At 42.8% G+C, this 23,096-nt stretch overlaps 1 protein-coding gene across 4 annotated transcripts in view; it reads right to left on the reverse strand.

Moving 5' to 3' along the window:
• FGF12 (fibroblast growth factor 12) overlaps positions 1 to 23,096 on the reverse strand; it is a 504,413-nt gene that overhangs the window by 251,303 nt on the left and 230,014 nt on the right. The window contains exon 1 of one of the 4 annotated variants that reach the window (XM_028504766.2): positions 901 to 3,115. The exons of the other annotated variants lie outside the window; for them this stretch is intronic. Coding sequence (XP_028360567.1) covers positions 901 to 1,099 — 199 coding nt within the window. The 5' untranslated portion in view covers positions 1,100 to 3,115. Of the gene's footprint in view, positions 1 to 900; positions 3,116 to 23,096 lie in introns of those variants that run through there. 4 annotated transcript variants of the gene reach the window in all.

A 23,096-nucleotide genomic window follows, 5' to 3' on the forward strand; every position in this document is an offset into this window, starting at 1 on the left:
ATCCAATTTCCCTTTGTAAACAGACACACATTATATACCAGCCATTTTAATTAAAGGCCAAACAAGAGAATCAGCTTCAGAAAGCCTATGCCAAAAAAAAAAATCTCTAATAAGTCTAAAGTTTTCTTTACCCTCCCTGAAGCCAAATTGCAGATGCTGTATGTTTCCCTTAGTGTCCCAGAAGTAAGTGTGAGTGTACAAAGAATGGGAGTGACAGGACGGAAAAGTTGACCAGCAGAGCCCTCGGAAACCAGGAGAGTAGTTGGGGTAGAACATTGGAAAAGGAGGTCTGTGTGAAAGGAAAGGAAAGGGCATGTGGGAAACTGGGGAGGCGAGAAATTGATAGAAAGAGCTGAACGATGCAATATCATGTGTTGCTGGAGGTGGAGGAAGAGTTAGAAAAAGAGAATAAATATAAGTTTGGTGTCTACTAAGTGACTAGTATGCATCAAGAGCTATTAATATTATGAGAGATAGAGAGAGAGAGGGTTTTATTTTTAGGTCCTCAGTAGATAATATAATAAGCCCTGGATGGATGGTTGGATGGATGGACGGACTGACGATGGACAGACAGGTGGGGGAGAGAGAGAATGGATGAGGCCGTCCCTGCCTTCAAGGACTCTACAGGCTGCACAGGACTAGAAACACCATGCGTGTAACTCTCATCCTAGACGAACCACAGTTACATCAAGGTATAAAGTGTTTTCCTAAATATGGGACAAGAAGCGATAAACTGACAGAGGGTGACTGAACGAGGTGTGTGAAAATGAAGAAAGAAGGGGGTGGGGAGCGAATGGAAGGGGAGTTCCTGGTTCTCTTCCCTGGGTGTTCCCAGGTGACTCGCGGAAGGGGAAAGGGATGTCAGCCCCAGGGGGGCCCACGGTCCGGGCTTCTACTGACCTGGTCTCCTCCTCACTGGCCTCTTGCGGCCGCTGCAGAAGCGCACTTTGCTGAATACCCCGAGGACGTGCCTCTCGCACAAGGAGCGCCCGTCTTTGCTGGGGCTGGAGCGGCGCTTGGAGGCCGACACCCGGTCGCTGTTGGACTCCCTCGCCTGTCGCTTCTGCCGGATCAAGGAGCTGGCTATAGCCGCAGCCATAGCTGCTCAGCGAGGGCCACGGGCCCCGGGCTCCACTGCGCCCTCGGGGTCGCTCTCCACCGGGGCGAGGGCAGGACCTCGGCGGCCGGGAGGGACAGGGCAGGCGCGGGAGGCAGTGCTAATATTTGAGAAGGCTGCAGTTCTGAAAACCCGGCGCCCACAAGGTTAGTCAGAGTCTGGGCAGCGGCGACCAAATGTGTGAAAATCCAGATGTAAACTTCCCCAACCGCTGGCGGCGGGGGCGGGGCGCTCCCGAGCCTTCCTGTTAACTCGACTCTTGCACCCCAAACTTGCACCCTAAGGCGATCGGCGTCCAAGGGGCAGTGGGGAGTTTGGTCACACTGCCTTGGGAGTACCAAGTAGAAGGGGAGGAAGGTGTCCAAAACAACAAGCCGTGCCCCTGTCGGAGAGGCGCAAGCGTTGTAAGGTGTCCAAAGTATATCTACACACACATCATATAAAACCCGTTTACAAAGCAGAGTCTGGACCACAGCGGGTAGCGTGCCCCCGGTAGAAAATACTAAAAAGTGAATAAAACGATCCTTTAGAGAACAAGCCACCAACCGCAAGAGAGAAGGAGAGGAAGGCAGCAATTTAACTCCCTGCGGCCCGCAGTTCTGGAGATTAGGCGGTCCTTCCCGGCGGGGTGAGGTCTACGGATGGCATCGCGCCCGCTGCGTCCTCAGATTCCGAGAGGCGCGAAGTGGGAGCGGTTAGCTGGAGTCGGGGAATGGGCGTGGGGTGGACGCAGCTGTTTCCAGCTGCAGGGAGGGAGCGCGACTCCCCGCCAGCAGCACTGCAAAGAGAGCAGGAAGCCGGGGAGGAGGGAGAGAATGAGGGACTGCCAACGAAGGAGGGGCGGGAGGGAGATCCTCGAGGGCTAAGCAGCCCTTGGGGAGAAACCCCCGCGGGAGGCGGGTGCAGGGGATACCGGGGTCCCAAAGAGCAGGTGCTCTTTCTCTTTCCGCTTGCTGTCTGCAGGAGACGGGCACAGTTGGTGATTATTTAGGGAATCCTAAATTTGGAATGACTCAGTAGTTTAAATAAGCCCCCTAAAAAGGCAGCGATCCTGAAGGTGTCCTCTCCAGCTCGGCGCCCACACGCTTTTAACTGGAGCTCCCCGCCATGGTCCAGCCGGGCCGCAGCACCGAGCGCGTCTCCGTACAGGCTCAAAAGGGAGCAGAGAAAGGAGAGGGCGCTTTGGCGTGCTCTCGATCAGGTCATCTCCGCGCCCCCCGCCCCCCAGGTTCGCGCCGCCCGGCAGTCGGTAGCTCACAGGCAGCAGATCAGATGGGGATTACCCGCCGGACACGAGGCCGGTCGCTCAGTCCTGCGCGACCCATTCCGGCTGAGGAAGAAGTGACCAGCTCGCTGCGAACACCCGCGTGTCGGCTCGGGTGGGGTAGGGGCTGGCTGCGGGCGACCTCGGCTGGAGGTGGCTGTGGCTCCCGACCGGAGCTGCCCACCATGGTCCGGTGCTTGGGGCGCAGGTGGGGCCCTTGGGCCGCCGGAGGCGACTGCAGGAGGCAGCGGAGCGTCCAACCCGGGTTCTTGGGGCCGGATGCAGACTCTGGGGCCCCACAGGCCAGGAGGCAGGTGCGGGCTGCTGCCAACTCGCTCAACTTGCGCGGGTGGCCGCTCAGAGCCACTGGCTAGCGAGACGCCCTCCGTTGCAGACCCGGTGCCCGTAGGGGGCTCTCAGGTTGGATTCCCATTCATGGGCTCGGGCTGTGGGAGCGTAAACCCGAACCAGCTCCCGGGTGCCCTCACCGCCTCCCAGCCGGCTCTGCTCGCTGGGCTGGAGCGCTAGCTCCCTAAGAAACTCCAGGCAGGGAGGACCACTGCCGAGACGGTGGTGGAACCAAGAGCGGGTGGCGGTGGGAGTACCTCCTGCTGCGCTAGCCCACCCTCCAGAGAGCTCCAGGGCGCCCAGGTGGGGCCAGGTGGGGGCCCGGCTCCTGGAGCGCTGGAAGAGCCCTGTGCTCAGGTTCTCCTCCCCTCCTTTGCGCCCTCTGCTCCCAGACTCCCTCCTCCTCCTTCCTGTCACCCCTCTCCCCCTCTGTCTTCTGTCTCTCCCCTTTTCTCCTCTCTACGCAATCCTACGTGATTGAGGTTTGGATGAGAAATTCTCAGGCAGAGCAAGGGAACTGCAGCTCGGGTCTGTTCTGTCCAGTCCCTCCCCCAAGAGAAAACACTACCACAAACCGGTTGAAGGACCCTGGGCATCTGTGCAAAGAAGGGGCTAGGGGTGCGGGAGCTCAAAGAAGGCAGTCCGCCCAGTCTCAATAACCTAGAGCAGAGATAGTTCTCTGTTTAGGGAGGAAGGCAGTGGACACTGAAGAAAGTAACAGCCTCTTGGGCCCTGAGTTTGATCCCCACTTCTAGCTCATTCTGGAACAGGAAAAAGTGTTTCCGCTTCCTTTAAACCTAGATTTCTTGGTTCTATCTGGAAAACTGCAAAACAGACGCAGTCTCTAAAATTAGGGGCCAAGTGAGCGAGCACCCTGCACAAGGGAGAATGGAAGTAGGGTGAGAGAAGGTGACTGTGGGCGAGGGCAATCAGCAACACGCTTGAGGATGCGATCAGGTCTCCAGGAGTGCTTGAGGTCACTGCTGTATGTTACAGGAAACTCAGCAAAGGAGAGAATGTCACCCAGGTTAAAATGCAGCATGAAAGATTCTGGAACTACAAAAGATGTAATCACCTTCCATTCATGCCAAAGTCTAGAAGTGGGTATCAGTTATATTTAAAGTCTCTGTTCAACTAGTCTGCAAATATCCCTAATGCCTCCCAGTCACAGAAACCTGGCTAAGTGTCAAGGGTAGTGCCCATAGATTACATGGCTGATTTCCAAGCAGAAACAGGTGTATGTTGGCACCACCCTAGTACAGGGCAAGAAAAACACAGGCTCTGAAAGCTACTGAAAATGGATGTGGGACCAGGAGACGCTCTAGGAAGTCTCTAGATGTGTAGTCACAAACTTGTGAACTTAGCAGAAATCCACTTAGGCTATGAGAATGATTGAGGTTTATAGTGTTGTTTATGCACTAAGTCGAACAACCCTACTGTATGTGGTGGCCTGGACCTTTTGTGCTACAGCTGGGCATCACACAGGCAGATAGGGATTTATGGGGCAGACAGCTGGAAGGAGGATTAAATAGCAAGGTGCCAGCAAGGGGGGAATCCCAGCTGTCATTGGGGAGCACGCATCCCCTGAAGCAGTTCAGTGTGTCTGAGTGAGGACAGAGAACTTGGGATTTTAATAACATAGAACAAAACAGGTGAATGCATTCTCAGAAGTGCACTTGGATGGGGCAAGTGGATCATCCCTTAAAATCAAGGTAACGCTATACCACTTATGCAAATGTTCACTTTCCTTGGATAAAATTATTTTTCTTCCTTGACTACCAGAAGACCTGTCTCATTCTTGAGGAAGGCAGGCATTCTTGGGGAAGGCAGACAGTACTAGCTGGCTTTGGGGACTCCTTGCCCTTTTCACTTCAAAACCCAAAAAGAAGAAGTTCAGCTAAGGTGAAGAATCTAAAGAAATGGGCAAGAGGTGGGTGTACAGTGAGTGAGGCCTTGAGAAAATCATCATTAAACTCTGAGTCTCTTTTTTATGCTCAAAATGGTGACAATCATTCCCATCCACCTCACAGCGAGCATTTGGAAAACTGGGAAATACCAGATGAGTGAAAGCGATGATGATGACGGTGTTTGTTTGTTTTTTAAAGAAAATGCATACTATTCTTCTCAGATGCTTTTTAAAATGCAGATTCCTGATGGTTTCTCTGAACATGAAGGAGAAATCTTTATGAGTAGAACCCAGGAATTTGACTTTTTAACAGGATTTTCAGAGTCATAGTGTGAGAGCTTAATACATATATCCAGTGTAGATAATACTAGAAGGGAAAAATAAACTCAGACTTTCAAAATCTTACACATTTATCCAAAATTGCAGTTCTCCACCTCCCCCCCACTCAAAAAAAAAAAAGGAAGCAGCAGCAGTTCTAGAAAGAGGATGAAAGTCCTCTAATCTTTTCATGTGTTGATTTTTTTTCTGCGAGGTTATGAGAAACAAGGATGTTTTGATGCAGAAGGTAACAAATGTAGCAGTCATAAGATAGAAAAGGATGATGGGAGACAAGATGGAAATACGGGTAATGGTGGCTGTTTGAAGTTCTCCTCTCTGTCTTGACATGACAGCATCGAGTTAGGTATTTAAGGAACAAAATGGAAACAATAAATGCCAGCACTCTGAGAGCGACATCATTCCTGTCTTCAGATCTCTATTAAAAGAATGTGCTGATGAGACAACAAAGACTTCACCTTTTCCCTTGCACTCTGGCAGCGATTGCTAGAGTGCCTTTCAGCTGTTTGGCCCATTGAGTCTTCCTCATCATCATTTATTCCATCTCCCCAATGAGAGAAAGAAGTAAGTGCAGGGAACTTTGGGAAGTTATATAGGACCTATGTACAGGGTTACTGAGATTAGAAGCAATACTTAATTTTTTGATATCCAGAAATTCATAACTTTCTTCCCTGGGCCATTAATTCTCATAAGCCTTCCTCCATGGTCACTAACTAGGACACTTCCAATATCTTTGCATTTTAGGGCCAGGAATGAGATTAAATCAGTCCACTGATGGTTTAAGGAAAACAATCAGGCTATTTTAAAGGACAATATCCCAGGAATAACAATGCTTTGACTTTTTGGCTACCTTTCTTTGCAAAAGTTGAGAATTTCCCTTTACAATTCTGAAGATAACTTGGGTGGAAACAATTTAAATTACTTTGGAGAAAGTTGCCAGATACACATTGAAAAGATAATTATATAGTTATATTTATATTCCTGACCTCCAGTCAAACAAGTAAAACATGGACAGTCTTCATCATCTCCATATTTTAAAATGACAAAACACAACATTTGGTAGCCTTTCCCCCATTCACAGGCCATGTTTCCCAAACCAAACTATCAGGACCATTGTCATCATTCACTTGAAACTGAACTGGGCATAGATTGCATCCAAGGCTGTTTTGGTTACCAAGGGTAACTCTATACACATCTACATTCTCCCTGCCCTTAGCAAGCTTACAGTTCACGCCATCATGACCTTATTTGTCTCTTAACCACCCACTAGCTGTTTGCTGCTGGACAAGTTATTCGGTCTCTCTTCAGTGCATGTGCAAAACACATCAATGAAAATGAAACTAGCAGTACCTATCTAAGTAGGCTGCTGCAAGGCTCAAAGAATGTAAAACATACCTTGTAATTCATACACGTCATCATTCACTCCTGGACATAACGCATTTAATGAAGGCTCGAAATCAACTTGAAATGAATGATTAACCTTGACTTTGAATGGCAAACAAAATTTTCATATGTGGAATATTGTCAATGTCCTTGTCTGTTGGGAACACACAGGAGCCTAGCTCTGCTCATACATCATCTCTCTCTGAGACCAGGCCCCTGACTCCAAGTCTGGTGAACAATTAGCTCACTAGGCTCTCACCCAGCAGGCTTGATGGGCAGAAGACCTCTTCTCCATTCATTATTATCCCATACAGTAACTATACTTACATTTTCTTTTCACTGCCAGGTTGTCAGTTAAAATAGGTCAGCAAAAGCACAATTACTTTCTAATAATTTTGGAATTCCTTTGTACAACAAATTTATTTATGGTGCCTTATTCAACAGTTCAACAATTGAATTACTACATGGTATATGTTGCCCCCTGGTTTTGGTTATCTCTCAAAACAAAACAGACAATACACTAATTCTTCTTCATAACACACATTAAGGGTGGCATCCTCTTAGCTTAAGTAGAGAACTTGTCAATGTCTTAGAGCATGTCTCTTTTGATGAGAAATGTAAGATATAACTGATGTGAGCCGATGCCAAGCTCCCTGCACCGTTCTAAGTGCACTGCAATTATGGACACATTGAATCCTTATAACAACCCTTTTGAGGTAATTTCTGCCATTATCCTCATTTTATAAATAAAGAAACTGGGGCACAAAGAGGTTAAGTTGCTTTATCAAGGTCACCCAGTTAAGAACTGGTAGAGTTCAAATGTAACCCATGTAATTTACTTCTGGAGCTTTCTTTTTATCTCTACAATACATTTGAAAGAGACCAACGTTTGCCACCCTAAAAGAGTCTTTTAGGGTATTGATTTTAAGCTGGTAATTAATAAACAAAAGACTCAGAAGGAACATTTTCCCCATTTTCATCCCCATTTCCTGCCCAAAAGCTGATCCAGGAAGGAAATACTAGCATTTTCACCTTAGCCTAAATTGAATTAAGTATGGTGGACAGCAAGACTCCAAGCAGGGGCCCGTTAACCAGATCCCCTCCCCGTCCCATTGTTTCTGAATTGCCTAGCAGGAATTTGTTAGTCTCTCAGCCACCCCAAATTGTTCATTTTCACTTTTGAAATCTAAGAATGTTTCCCCCCACTTTTATCATGTGACCAAAATCATATGAGAAGGACTGTCCAGAAAAAGTCCAGCCATTGTTAATAAAACAAGAACAGTTTACATGACACCAATGTAACCTGTCAGTGAAGGAGAGTGGACTGGAATGCATATGTGTGAACAATGATGACTTCACTGTACTAGTCAGTGGGGGTGGTAGACGCCATTGAGTGAGCATGTGTACTGTGTGGCCATCACATTCAAAATGACTGAGCAAGCAGAGCAACAAATCTGCATCAAATTTTGCATTAAGCTTAAACATTCCTCTGCAGAAACTTTTTGGATGATTCAGAAGGACACAGCTATGGGCAAATGATGACTGCCAGCTTCACCACGATGACATACTCATGCACCGAGTCTCGTGCAAAGTTTTTTGGTAAAGCAGCAAATCACCCAGGTGACTCAGCCCCCCTACAGCCCAGATTTGGCACCCCACAACTTCTGGCTTTTCCCAAAACTAAAATCACCTTTGAAAGGGAAGAGATTTCAGACCATAGATAAGATCCAGGAAAATACGATGGGGCAGCTGATGGTGACTGGGAGAACTGTGAGGTCCCAAGGTGCCTACTTTGAAGGGGAATATGGCAATATTGTCCTATGTACACTGTCTCTTGCCTCTTGTATCTTCTTCAATAAATGCCTCTATTTTTCATATTACATGGCTAGATATCTTCTGGATAGACCCTGTATATACCTAATGTTACCTCACTGGTTTTAGAATTTTCATGCTTATGTGAATTCCCTGCATGCTTATATAAATTCCCTGCATGTACATATTAAAATTTGATTTTCTCCCATTAATCTGTCTCTGTCAACTAGAAGAACTTAGAAGGTGGGAAGAAAGGTATTTGTTTAATCTCCCACACTGTATATCAATAAAAATGGTATCATGAACAATTATAATAATATATTAGAGTTAATAAAGGAATTATCATTTGCATTTATACAGTATTTAATGTTTTCATGTTTAGTAGTCATCTTACCATGTGTTATCTCACTAAGATTCTCAAAAACCTTGTGAGTAAAGTTAAGGAGATAATAATAACCTATTTTACAGAAAAACTAATACTCTAATAAGTGACATAATCTCCCAAGGTCACCAAACAGATGAGTGAAGATCTATGAGTTTAACTCAAGCCTACTAACTTCAGTGTCTCTCATATCCTAACTAAGATCACATAGAGAGAAAAATGAAAATGTTACCCTTTCATTCACCACCCTCTAATGCTCCCCTAGTAGGGTTTTACATTCCATGAATGACCTTGAAGGGATCACTTAATGTTGGAAGGGAGGGGACCCAAGTGTCCCAAATCTTCTCCTTCTGTTGCTTTTGCCTCTCACCCAGGGAGCTAACTAAGCTGGTGGTTGTCCCAGTCTTGGCCACAAGATGGTAACCTTTCATTCTGAAAGTGTAGCCTCCACAGTCAACACTCTCCTCCTTAGTTCAGTAATTCAAGTTCAGCTTCATAAGAAAACTATAGGGAAACTAAATCAAAACATGAATTAGGGAAATTTGAAATAGGATAAAATTACATTTCTTCCATTCCCATTCCTAAAAAAAAAATGTACATTGGTTTGGTTTGAACCACATGGTTGGTACTTGGTTATACTTCTTCCCAATGGTTTGAGCATGTTTCAAAACCTGCCTCAACTGACTACCTATCATTTTAGCCCTTCTCTGGTTCCATGGTCACCAGCCCAGTGACACCCCCTATCTGCAGAAGAGACATATACTTAGAGGAGTCCCATTAGATGTAAAACTGAAGAGAGCAGAAAGATTGTCTATTTTGTCTACTTTTCCAACTCCAGGGCCTGAGATAGCATTTAGTGTATAGCACGGGCTCAATAAGAACTCAAATGGCTTAATTTATTCATCCATCCATCATTTTAAGTTAAAAATGAAAATACTCTAATATCAAGAAGAAAACTCAGTTAACTCAAGAGTGGCCTCCACATTTCCAAGTAAATCATTTTGCTTTATCAATACCTCTAAAACTATCTCCCTTAATTCTATCTATCTACTAAAATCTGATAGCTTGAAAGGGTAGATGGTACGTAGATTTATACTCTGACTAACCCCCATCACCCAAGTTTAGGCCTGTCATTTCAGTTCTGATATCTTTCGCTCCCTCTCTCTCTCTCTCTCTCACACACACACACTTACACAAATGTGTACACACATTCACAAAATAAAAGAGATCAAACAATAGGAAAGGACATCATATAGAAAGAGCAGCCAATTTTTAAAGTCTCAGAATATTATCAAAATGGCCTTAAGTGGTTTGATAATTTTAAATCCATGCTGTCACCCATCTTTTGGAGCTGCTTTCTTCATGGACTGTTCTTGGTTGCTCCCATTTCTAATTTTAGACTCCAAATTTTCAGGGAATGGATTTTGTTGAAATAGCAGCCTCTTACAGCACCCAGCACATGACTGGCACTCAGGCTATATTGTTAAAGTTGTAATAAATTTGTACTTTTGTCCTCTGTATGCACATGGATCTGGGAAAATAACAATCAGTGAGCGGCCCTGCTGATCCTGTGGTCACAGGTTTTGATACTGAGTAAGATTTCCATGGGAAGAACTGAAACACACACAGTGACCAGTGAAAACTGTCAGGGGAGCAAATGGGAGTCTGAACAAGGTGACATGTAAGGTCATTTCTACTTCAGGTTTTTAGAAGTCTCTTAAAATGCTGTGTAAAATAGAAAGCATTAGCAATTTAGAGTAAATAATATTTCCTTGCATAAAGTTACTGACTTTTTCTGAGCCTAAGTTTATTTGCCTGTAAACTAACTACATAGGACTTAGATAAATTAGAATAATGTATTCAAAAGATAGCACTGGTTTTGAAACAAGAAAAAGTATGAGTAAGCAAATGGGTGAATGGATGGGTGAAATACAGTATCTTTCATGTAAAACTCTAAATTCTTATTAGACTAAGCAAAATAGCACAAAATGAAAATTTAAAAAAATATCTGGCAAGCTTTCTTTCAGAATAATGAGGAGGCAAACAAGAAAGTATTCAATTCCAGGATAGTAAATAAAAGCACTTAGTAAAATTCTATCATTCGCTTAACAATCATTCTCATACAAAAACATTACCCCTGTGCCTAATTTTGCCCAATAATCCAGCATATATAGTGACAAGAAGTCAAGGGGACATCGGTATAGATGGCTGTGTGTTTATGAAATCTAAACCAAGATAGATAGCTAGGTAGGTAGATACATAGGTAAGTAGGTAGATGATAGATTGATAGATAGATAGATAGATAGATAGATGTAAATACATATTTCACTGCTCAGATGTCCAGAAAAGGATAAGATTATTGTATAAGGATATTTCTTTAAGAGTATTTGAACCAAGAAGGAAAAAATAATATTTTTGTAATGTTTTGGACAGGGTATTAGTATTTAAACTTGCAGGGTTATTTAGAAGAGATTCCATGAGGTCATCAAGTCATTCTAGATAATGTGTACATGTTGATCAGCTAAAGAACATAAGAAAAGAAACTTTAAAAAGGATATCAGAAATTTGTCTCTGGTTGGTTGAATATGCTAAGACAACAGTGATGGTGAAGAGGTTGAAAGGAAGGATAGAGTAGGAAAGAGAGAGGAAACTAATATTTACTAGGCAACTGCAATGCATCAGGCACAGTACTGGGCTCTATACACAATAATCCCACAGGACAAACATTATCATCACATACACAATGAGAAAACTAAGGGTCAGAAGGGTTAATTAGTTGTCTCAAGTTTGGATCCAGTCAAGAATTCCAATGTAGCTTAGGTGACTCCAAATCCACAGCTTTCTTCATGACTGTTTTTAGATGATCCACAATATGAATTTATAAGAAGATCATTTATATTACTGAGTGTTAAAAGGGTTAAGAGAAGCCATGAGTTAAGGCCACTCAGAATCTAAGTCAGAGACATCACACTATCGTTCCCTAGGGATCACAGCCTCATTTGAAGTCCTAGCTTAATGACCAGAGCCTGGGAAAGAGAAATTGAGGAAAGTGACACCTATCTTCAAGCGTCTGATGCGTTCTTATTGAAAAAAAGAATAAGGTATCTTGTGTGTCCAGAGGCAAACTTGGATTCAGGTAAGCAGTGATATATAAGGAAGTGCAGGCAAACCATGAAATAGACTGCTTAGCACAATGGGGAAGTGAATTGCCCATCATCACAGACAATCAAGTCAAGATGAGGAGCAGTAGGGCAGGAGGAGTGGCCCAAGAACTGAGAAGGACATTCTGTATAATGGTTACAGTCAGCACTGCTAGGATGGAGAAAGAACCAAAATCAGTATACACTGCATCCAAAGCAATGCTTGGCAAAACTTTTTTTAAAGAAAGGGAAAAGGTAAGGATGAATGAATGATGAAACTGATTGCTAGGTGGGAAAAAATAATAGCAGAAGGGAGCAAGATTCGACATTCAAGGAGACTGTCAAGGAAAGCATATCGAGATAACCCTGCAAAGAAAGTGCAAGGCTAACACTTCTCTTATACGGTATCAATGTGTGTTGCACAGGCTGACATTGCTGATCAAAGGCTTTGCTTCTGCATCGACAATTGAAATGCTAAATGATAATATTCCTCTGAGTTGTGGCATTCTAGAGTGAGAAAAAGAAAACATATGAACCTGTTAAAATGTAAGTGAGGAAAGCTCCCCAGGAAAGGACAGTGTAAAAAGCCTGAAGGGATGTATCAAGACCACAGTGGATTCTGTGTAGCATGGTCTTTGACCTTCTAGGTGCCTATATAGAAAAGACCCCATACTCAGGTAAGAGACTTTAAGGTAACCAAAAGCTAATGAGCTTAAAGGTGAACAGAGAACCAAAGGAAAATGGTGAATAGGGCAAAGAATTGTATTAAGAGTTCTGTGAGGGTTCTCTGAATAGATGGTCTTCTGTTGGTAAAATGTGGGTTCAAAGTGGAGTGTGAAAGGCAAACACCGACACTGGCCTGGAGTTGCAATCGTGTGTTCCATCCACCATTTCTACTATCGGCAATCATAGACAAATCTGGAGACTCAATTTATGGTGAAACAAAGGGAATATTTAAATCTGGGTACACAGTCACAGCTTTTAACATCATGCCCTTGATTTTGTTTTTGAGAAAAAATAATAATAATAACAAGGGGAGAAAACTCGAACCAATGTGAGAAAACTTACTATAAACTGAGAAACATTCTTACAAAATGATTTTTTAACTCAATATTCCGAAGCACAGTGAGGAAGATGGACAAGTATTAGATGGTGAACTGACAGTTGTCACATTCCTGAACTTAAGAATTTTGAAAGGCAGCCACACTGTGTCCTGCTTGATAATTTTTAACTTACTGTATACACAGTACTATCTCCAAAGCTGGGGAAGAAGCACGTGCCCCATTCTGAGGCATTTTTGAGGAGAAGCTTGCATGTCCACAGAGAGGTCTTCTAACCTCTGTGCATCAGTTTCCCCATCTATCAATGAGAAAATTTTGAAAGGATAACGGATGATCTACCTGTTTTAAGTCCTCTAATGGAAGGTTACTTTTGCAAGTGTCCTGGAACCAAGAGTGACATTTGGTTTTAGGTTTTAGAAACACACACAAAAAAGTATATAATCTAGGTACAGAAAATGTTTGCAATGTAACCACATACTTAAAAGAAAGAACATTTGTAGCTGTAGCAAATGCTGTCATGAGAACAAATGACTCTCATCCCAGCAGCACTCTCTGAAGCTGCCAAATTCTTCTACCTCTAGTTCAAATTGGGTCCCTCCATCTCTACCCGAGTGGTGATGGAGGAGAAATAAGAAATGACGAACTGGTCTATAGTGGCCGAGATGGTATAATACAAAATGAAGCTGTTCCCATCACATGGAGATTTCAGAGGTCTTTAAGTTTTTCCCCCTGTGTGCAATTTCTTAGATGACTGTTAATAAGCAGTTCTGTAATAACTTATATCAAAGAAAGAGATGATTCCACTGTGAAGAGAGTCAATAGAAGCAATATGTTACAAATAGATCTACTCCTAGCCTGAGCTCAAATCTCATTCTCAGGCTATTTATTCAACATGGAAACTTGTCTCCATTTTCTCATGAGAATATTTTCTCATTCTTTAAGTGAGATAAAGAGGTGAATGCTAAGATCTCTTACCTCTCTAAAATTCTATGATCCTAACTGTAATGCTCACCAACATCATGTTACTCATATAAAAACCTAGGATATTTCCTTTTACCTCCCTTCTAATTTCAGGGTAGGTAACTAAAGTAAAGAGAGTGATTGGTTATCCTTTACCTCCTGGCCCATGGCTAGATGCCCTCAGTCCCCCAAAGAACTAAACACGACTGCTTATCTTTTAACACAAAGCATTACTTTATAACTCTGGGTAAAAGCAATAATAATTAAAGCAAATATTTCTTGAGTGCTAATGATTTATTGGGAACTGGTCTAAGCACTCTGCATGTATCAACTTACTTAATTCTCACAAGAGTCCTGTGAAGGACTCTTATAGGGTATTATAATTATCAGTGAAGAAACAGAGGAACGAAAAGTTAAGCAAGTTGGCTAAGGTTATAAGGCAGTAAACAGAATGACCAGGATTTGAACACAGGAAGTCTGAGTCTAGCCTCTTACTAATCAGGCACCTCCCAGTGACGTGGTACTGGTTGGCGGTAGTTGGGGAAGGAAGGGTGGTGCGCTGGAGAGAGGGATGACTGCCGCAGCCCTTCTCCACTGCCTGGCATGCGAAGGGGAGAGGCAGCTGGACAGAGTGGAAAACCTGACATGAGAAACACTCTCAACCAAGAGAGGCTGGGAGCAGGCCAGGCTTTCCTTCCTTGGTAGCTGAGGGTATGCCAGGCCTGCAAGATGACATTGAGAAAAGTCCTGTCACAGCTGAGGACTGAAGTGTTTTCAATCATTTGATCCTCACAATAATCCTGTGGGATAGGCATGACAGGGATTATCATTATTATTGTATTATCCTACTATAGCACAAAACATTGAAAGAGGGGTATATTTATTTAGTCAGGACTTAAATCTGTCGATTTCCAAAGGGATGTCCTCTTCATTCTGAGTCATTGGTTCTACCAATTCCTTCCAGGCCTTACAGTTTCCTCTGATCCATTGAACAAATCTTCGTCTGTCTTTCTTTATTGCTCAGCCCAAAACCTCACCGAGGGCCAGGTGCTGGCAGGCCTGTGCTTGCTCAGAATGCTTTACCAGGATTCACAGTGTGGCTGCCTTTGTCAGGCAGAACACTAACCACCCAATATCTCCCTGTTGTCTTGCAGTCATCAAAACGTAATCCTTGATGCCGACATCCCCATGAGTTTATAATCCCAACCGAGCCCTGTCATTGCACAGCATCTCACTCTGCTTCCTTGGAAACTGCAATCGAGGCTCATTCTGCTTCTGAAGCAGAATCAAGCCTAAATATGTATCTCACTAATTTTCCTCTTTGTTAGAGAGCCCCCTGTTGCATAATCTGTGTAATTTAAATGTGTAGGGCTTTGCTAACCAGTTCTCCTAGAGCCAATAAAATGTGTGGAAGACTTAAAAAGAATTGTACTGGCAGTATCCATAAAATGTCAACCTCTGATTTCCTTTTCAGGGCACTCAGTCTTAGGGAGCCAAGGTGTTAGTATGCATCTAGAAGAGCAACTTAATTCAGGACTAAGTCACTAAGTTCTGGGATTTCGCATTTTAATGCATAAGTGTTGTTTGCTTATTGATGGAGCCTGGGCAAACAGCTCATCCTTTTTATTCCTTAGGATCATTTGGAAAATGAAAGCAGTAGTCTTTTGCTACAAAGACTTAGATATGGAATCACTGAACATAAGAACTGGGCTGGAAGGAATCCTAGGAAATCACCCAAGCCAATGCCCTCATTTCATAGATTATGAAATTGAAGACTGAGAAGGATGGAGCATACCTTAGGTCACATACTTATCAGTGGCTTAAGCCAAAATACAATTCAGGCTCTCTTCTTTTAATCCTCACCCAAGGACACTTTTTTTTTCATTGCTTTTAGACAGAGAGGAAGGGAAAGAGGGAGAGAGAGAGAGAAATATCAATGCAAAAGAAAAAAACATCATGACCAGGAGCCAAACCCACAACCTGGGTATGTGCACCCTGACCAGTGATCAAACCCACGATCCCTCGGTCCACACGACAAGGCTCCTACCAACTGAGCCACACTGGCCAGGGACAGATCAGGCTTTCTTACTCTAAAGTCAGTAGTCTCTCCAGTATAAAACTGATTTTTTTAATTAAAGGTTATATTTTAGGATTTGTTTTAAAGAAAGACATAATTAATTAATTACTTAAAAAAGTGAATTTATATAGCATACTTCCCATTCAGTCCTCACAAACACCCAGTAAGTTACTTACATATTGCTATCACTATTATTACATGCCCGGTTTACATATGCATAAACAGAAGCTCAGACTGTTGAGGGAGTAGGCCAAGGTCACATCTCTGATAAATGATGGCATCTGTACTCTCTCTCCCACTGATCCACTTCCTTTGAAATTCTTTATTTCCTTCTTTGGACTTTACTCATCCTCCCCCTTTAAACCTCCCTGTTTAGGAAAAGTCAAATATTTATAAAATCTTCACTAAGCTATATTAATGCTTTCCCCCCAATGTCCCCAGTTAGCAGATAAGGTAGGCATTTCTTTTGTTTTGCCTCACTGCCCACTCTCCCTCATCCTCTTCATTCAACATTATTTTCAGATAGAGAGTCTTTAGAACCACAGGGATTGTTCTTACTGGCTTATTGCATAGGATAAAGGACTCATAATTCTCTTTGTAACCACAGATGTGTCATCAAGATGCAGAATTCTTTGTGATGCTAATAGAATGTTCTTCACCAGGGAGTGTTGCTGGAGAAACATCTGCTGCGGCGGCAGGCCCAGGCCGGGAGTGCGCCTGAGCTGGACGGTGGGCACTAATCTCGCCCAGGGATCTTCTCCATCAGGTCAGTTCTCGGCAGGCACTGCCTTGAATATATGGATTGGATGCTGCAGCATCTTAGAGTCACATAAATAATTTCTTTAATTAGTTCACCCCTTGTGCTTCTTTGGCTTTGAAGATTAAATTAAATGCAAAATTTGCAACTCATTGCTGGAGTGTTTATTAGCCTGTAAATCATCTTTAAAAACAACTACAGCTTAGGAAAAATTCAGTAAAGAAATGAATTTGCCTACATCTCAAACACAGGTAATTTGAATCACACGCCAGGGAAAGAGAGTTCCTACATAAATACCCATGTTTGTTGTAGTTAACAACTCACCTCCACTATATACATGGAAAATTTTGCATATACATAGTTTTATATTATACACATAGATATATGTAGATTTTAATTGCTAAGGTAAGGACACTGAAGGGATGAAATGTGTTATATTCCCAAGTTTTATACCAAAATATTTATTTCTCTTTCCTTCTACATCTATCTGTATCTCTGTTTTTACTTATCCATACATTTTCTCTGTCCCACCATTCCTCAGTTACTGGATACTTACTGCATGCCAAACTGCTTAGCACATGGGGGAAATAAAGAAAATAAAACACTGTTTTTCCCCACATAGTGCTTACTATCTGGTGGATAAACCTGATATTTTATGCGATAACAGCCAGTAGGAAACATATCCTAAGCAAGATGGGCTCCGGGCTGAGATGGGCAGGAGAAAATCCCACTCCTCTGCACCGGAGTGACGGTGCAGTTTCAGCAAGGAGTGACAGGAGAACTGCGCACTCCAGGGGAGCCGGATGTGGTCTCCCAGGAAAGGAACTAATTGGAACGGCCTTCTAACGAGAGAAAAGAGGAGAAATGCGCAGAGGTGCCCAGCATCAAGCAGGCTGTGACCGAGATTGTGCATCGGGCACATTATTATATCTTATCTGCCAACCTCATGGTTAATAAAACTAAAGTGATTAAGCGAAACAGTAAATGAATAAACAGTGTTTGAAGGGTGTTGACAGTTCACTGGGTTCAGAAAACAAGGTGTATGGAAACATATTGCAGAACTCAGTTTACAGAGGAAGTTTGGAGACACAATCCCCAGGGAATGGGATGTACCGATACAGAATTTGTGTCCCATCCTGGAGGCAACAGAGAGATATTGAAAGTTTTAAAAAATGACTGGGATACAATTTAATCAATAAACTTCTGTGTTCTTGCATCGTTTAATCAAAGCAATTGTAATAAATGTGGTACAACAGAGTTAGTAGTAACCAGATTCAATTTATCACATTAAAATTAAGTTAAATTGAAACATGGAAAACAGTGCAGGACAGAGAGCATAAGACCTGGATTTAGTGCTGCTTCTACCATTAATTTGCCCTAAGACCTGGGGTGCCTCTTCCTTTTCCTGGGCCTCAGGCCCCTCATCTAGAAAAGCCAGGGCAGAGTGGGGCCCTCCACAGTCTGCATGAGCTCTGGTGGTCTGTGGTTCCAATGAGGCTGTTGGGATGGGGACCTTGGACATCACCCCGTCGGCTCCCACACTTAGCACAGCAGGAGGCCGGGTATACTTTGTTGGGTGACAAACCCCACAGTATCTCCTGAGGGAAAAACATGACATCCTCTTCCTTGTTTGTCTAAAAATTAACAAATAAAGGTATAAAGTAAAAGATGAGGTAGGAAGGTGCTATGGTCTGAAAGTTTGTGCCCTCCCACACCAAATTCAGACGTGGAGCCCGAATGCCCAGCGTGATGGTACTCAGAGGTGGAACCGTTGGAAAGTGACTATAAAAGATACCCCAGAGAGCTTCCTCGCTATACCGCTCCTTCTGCCATGCCTTCTACCAGGCACCATCTACGGACTGGAAAATGGGCTCTCATCAGACACCGAAAGTGCTGACACCTTGAACGTGGACTTCCCAGCCTCCAGAACTGTGGGAAATAAACTTCTGTAGTTCATAAGATTCCCAGCTATTTTATAGTATTGTTGTTATAGCAACCCAAACAGACTACAACAACTGAAAATATATTAGGCTTCAAATTTAGCAATTTGGCTATTCAAATAGATGTCCCATTTTACCCCAGACACAGCCCCGTTTCAGAGATGGCAATCCAGTATGTACAGTAATATTCCTTCTTAGTTTTCTAAATTATTTCAGAATTGTAGGTAATAAAATGTGTGATACAAAAGAAAGATGGTAACACCCCAGGAACTATATTAAGAGCTGAAGAGACAGTGCACACACTTACTTTTATCTTTAGCTACGTTTCAGAGAGAGACGCTTACATAAGAAGCAGCAGGAGTCAAAAGAACCAAATGTCTTCAGAGTAGAAATGCATCTGACTTGTAATCAGAATCCCAAGTTTAAATTTTAATTCTTTAACTAAGTAGTTATAGAACCTTAGGTTAATTACTAACATATTGTACTTCAGCTTGGCAGTCAGATTAAAAAACAAGAACAAAATAATTAGTAACAATTATTTTGAGACATAAGTGAAAAAATACATAAATTACTTGGCATGGTTCATGCCACATAGTATGTGCTGAATAAATGGTAACTATTTTTTGGAATGTGACCATCTGGGGCTTTTCAATAACATTTGCAGAGAGCCATAACAGTAGGTAAGTGTGGAGTTTTTGTATAACATGTGGTAATATCCAACAGTCTAGACTCAATAAACATAAAAACACAAATAGTATTTTAAATCAGCAAGGGAAATTCAATCTATAATTTGTTTTATCTGGATGGAAAAAGAAATGCAATTCAAAGTTAATTATAATCAACACAGTGGACATTTTCTTCACTGGGGAAAACAATATGAATAATGGTATAGTGGTTCCCACATCATTTCATTTAATGGTATGCGTTTGTGAAAGGAAGTGTAAGCACCACGTTGAGAAGATACTGAGTAGCACTTAAGCTGCTCTGGCTGGTACAGTCCTGACAGAGCATCAGTTGCCACTAAGACACAGCAGCAGGGAGCAGAGCCCCCCCCTTCCACGCAATTTCCAAGAAGCAGAGAGAAAGCCTATTTACTGCAGCCGCCTGCAGAGTTGCAGGTATGGGGTGCCGGCCTCTTCTTATGCCTGATGGCATCTGACAAAATATCCCTGCTAATTTCATATTTGTTTACAGCAGAGTGCACACGCGAAGCACTCGGGTAACTAGCCACCGAGAATATCGCAGAACCTCAACTGTGCTCCTCCAACCAAACACACAGGAAGTTAACAGTGTAGAAAGCTGGGTCAGGTGGGAAATGTATTCCTTATTCAAGCCCCTTGAGGTTCTTCCCAATCAACACGTCCCTTGTGAACTCCTAACAGGACTCCCCACCACACACACACACAAACACACACACACACCCCTGAATGTACGGTAAGGGCTTTCTCATAGCGAAGACAGCATCCTGATTTGCATTATATTGATATGTGCTTTAGTCATATCCTCTCTCAACGACTGGACTGGATTTCCTAGAAGGCAGGGAATCTGATGTCCTCATTCAGAAGCAGGTGTTCTAATTAAAGCTGTGTTGGAAAGAAGAAACAGGGATTCGGGAGGAAAGTGGGAATAAAAGTTCACGTGTATGAAAATAATAAGGACAAATTACTATGACTCAAGCCAACCACTCTGATAATAATGTTGTTTTTTACTCTTGTGACCGCCAAACAATTCAGAGAACTCCCTTTCAAAATGACAAAATAGTTAGAATATTAGAAATTTTGTAAAAAGGAAAGGAAAAGCACCACTTAGGGACACCACCTGTCCATGAATCTACGCCGTTGTTCTCGTAACTGAGCAGGGCTTCAGGATATGAGAGAAGGAGCTCCGAGCCTGGGCAAGACCCCACACGTCCCCATCCTGGGGACCACACCGGAGTAGGAAACAGTGAAACGTGAGAGAGAATGCTGTGAGCCAATACCTGTAAACCTGAGCGTCACAGGAAGACTAAGAAGGGATTTCAGGAATCAATCACTCCAGCACCTTAACTTTGGGTGAAGCATCTGAGGCTGTTTCCTGGAATATTTCACATGCCTTGAAACTTCCGCAACTCTGCATGAGGTAATCCTCCCGCCAGGCCTTACCTCTCCTATATCTGTCCCCACTCAGATGTCACCTCCTCTTTGACACCCTGCCTGCTTCTCTCAGTCAGTTTATTAACCTTCCTCCAAGCTCACTATGATCTTCTACACTTCAATTTACAACATGTATGCTGGTTTTCCCAACTCGACCATGAATTTCTTTTAGGCAGGAACCATGTTTATCTAACCCACCTGCAAATGCCTGAAAAAGAGACTTGACAAATTGATATTAAATTAAAATACCCAAGTTCCCTGAAAGAGACTGGGGGGAGGCCATCATCAGGCTAACCCTTTGTGAAGTCTAAGACACCTGACTCTGATCTAATGGCCCTCACTGTCTAATCGTTTCAAATAATAAAACACTTTCTAAAAACCAGGCTTGTGAGGGATCGTTAAAGAACAGATTTACTGTGATGGGAGGGGCAGGACCTGGTCCTCTGTAGTACAGTGTCTTTGAACGAGAGATGGACTGAAAGAAACAATTGATTCCTCTCTTAATGCCACTCTTTCCTCCTCTCCTTCCTCTTACACTTCCTTCGTGTGCTCTGTCTCCTTCCATAAAGATGAAATACTAAAAGCTGTGCCTCCCCACTTTCTACATCCACTATACCTTCTCCAGAACTGTGTGCCTTCCCTTTACCCCAAAGGCCAGGTGTACTTCAATGAGGGGTACAATAAAAAGAAGTAAAGAGAAAAACTAGTTGGTGATGATGCTTGCTGGCTGAAAACACAATCTATCTTACTTTTGGTGGAGGTTGGCCTACATGTGGCTGTTTATTGACCTTAACAAATGAGTTAAAGTAGATAAGAACATTTATGGATTGGAGAGGATGTCTGTTAATGCTGTTCTGAAAAAAGTATTGCTTGTGTGTTGTGTCAGAAAGTACTAGCAAGAAAATAAAATGAGGTTAAGGCATTTAAGATATTCTTTGCAACAATCAGACAAATATACCTAGGTACAGATGCCTCCTTCAAAGCTACACAGAGTGGGATTTCAATGGTAAAAAAAAATTATGTCAGCTGTCACTATGCCATTTTTGTTAGTACTAGCAATTTTAAGATAAGCTCATTTTTGGAGGAATTGTAATTACTTTAGAAATTGGGACCTCTTACGTACACCCATGTTCATAGCAGCATTATTAACAACAGCCTAAACGTGAAAGCAACCCAAATATCCACGAGTGGATGAATACACAGAAGGTGGTATATATACAATGAAACATTATTCAGCCTTAAAAAGGAAGAAAATTCTGTCACATGCACCAACGTGGATGAACCTTAGGGATATTGTGCCAAGTGAAATGAGCCAATCACACACACATACACACAAACCTACATGATTCCTCTCATATGAGGCACCTAGAATAGCCAAATCCATGGAAACAGAAGGAACAGTGGTTTCCATGGAGCTAAGTGAAGGGGGAATGGGGAGCTGCAGTTAAGTGGGTACAGAGATTCAGTTTTGCAAGATGAAAAAGTTCTGGAATACTGATGCACAAAACTGTGAAAGCACTCACCACAGCTGAATTGAACACTTGAAAGTTGTAAAATGGTCAATTTTGTTGCATATTTTACAATTAATTTTTCAATTGGATCTTCCTTGAAACAGTGTGCCAGAAACAACGCCAACCCCAGCCTGCCAGTTGGCTGATTGCCACTCTCTGCATAGTTACCTCACCACGGACAAATATTTCTCAAAGTAATATGCAAGTTGGCTAGAAGGTATCCTATTCAGATATTTAGCCTTGTTATAGGTAAGTTAAGTGTATTTGGCTCTGGATGAAAAGGAGAAAGAAGAAAAGCATTTCACTGAATATTTTTCTTTAATAGAAAATATTCTAAGGAGGCCAGTGCCAGAAGAATCTTAGCGAGTACAGGTAAGAGTCCTACTGACACTGAATCAAAAAACCTGCTTCTATACTATAATCAATATATTGGGGCATATTTGTTACCTGAATATCTCAATTTCTGAAAACATAAGTTACTCTAACGGATGAGTTTATATACAATATTGACAATTTCTCCATTCCACCGAAGGCTTCTTTGTTTCGAGAGAAACCTGAGGTTGCCTGTCAGCCCCACCGTGCAGTGGAGTCAAACCCCTGTCCTCAAACACCCAGTATCCTTTTGAAGAGATCCTGTAAGCCACAGGAATGAAGGGACAGATAATGGCATGAGTTATCTCGGAAACTCCGCAACACAAATGCGGTCCGAATGGAGGAATTGCTTGGATCACTCTAACAAAGGCAAACCCTGCCTTTACCACCCACAGTGGGCCTCAGAGGCAAGCTCTCTCCTTACTCAGCAGCTGAGGTCTGAACAGAGAAACCCGGGTGGCGATGTAAGCAGTATGTAGTAGGTGACAACTTTTCAGTCTAAGGTTTGTATCAGTTTGATTGGCTTGGAAGCCCAAACAGAAAGGGGCTGATTAGATCTTAGCTAACGGGGAGAAGCGAAATTGCTTGATTCCCTGAT

Source organism: Phyllostomus discolor, chromosome 2, assembly GCF_004126475.2.
Source record: "Phyllostomus discolor isolate MPI-MPIP mPhyDis1 chromosome 2, mPhyDis1.pri.v3, whole genome shotgun sequence".
NCBI classification, from domain to species: Eukaryota; Metazoa; Chordata; class Mammalia; order Chiroptera; family Phyllostomidae; genus Phyllostomus; species Phyllostomus discolor.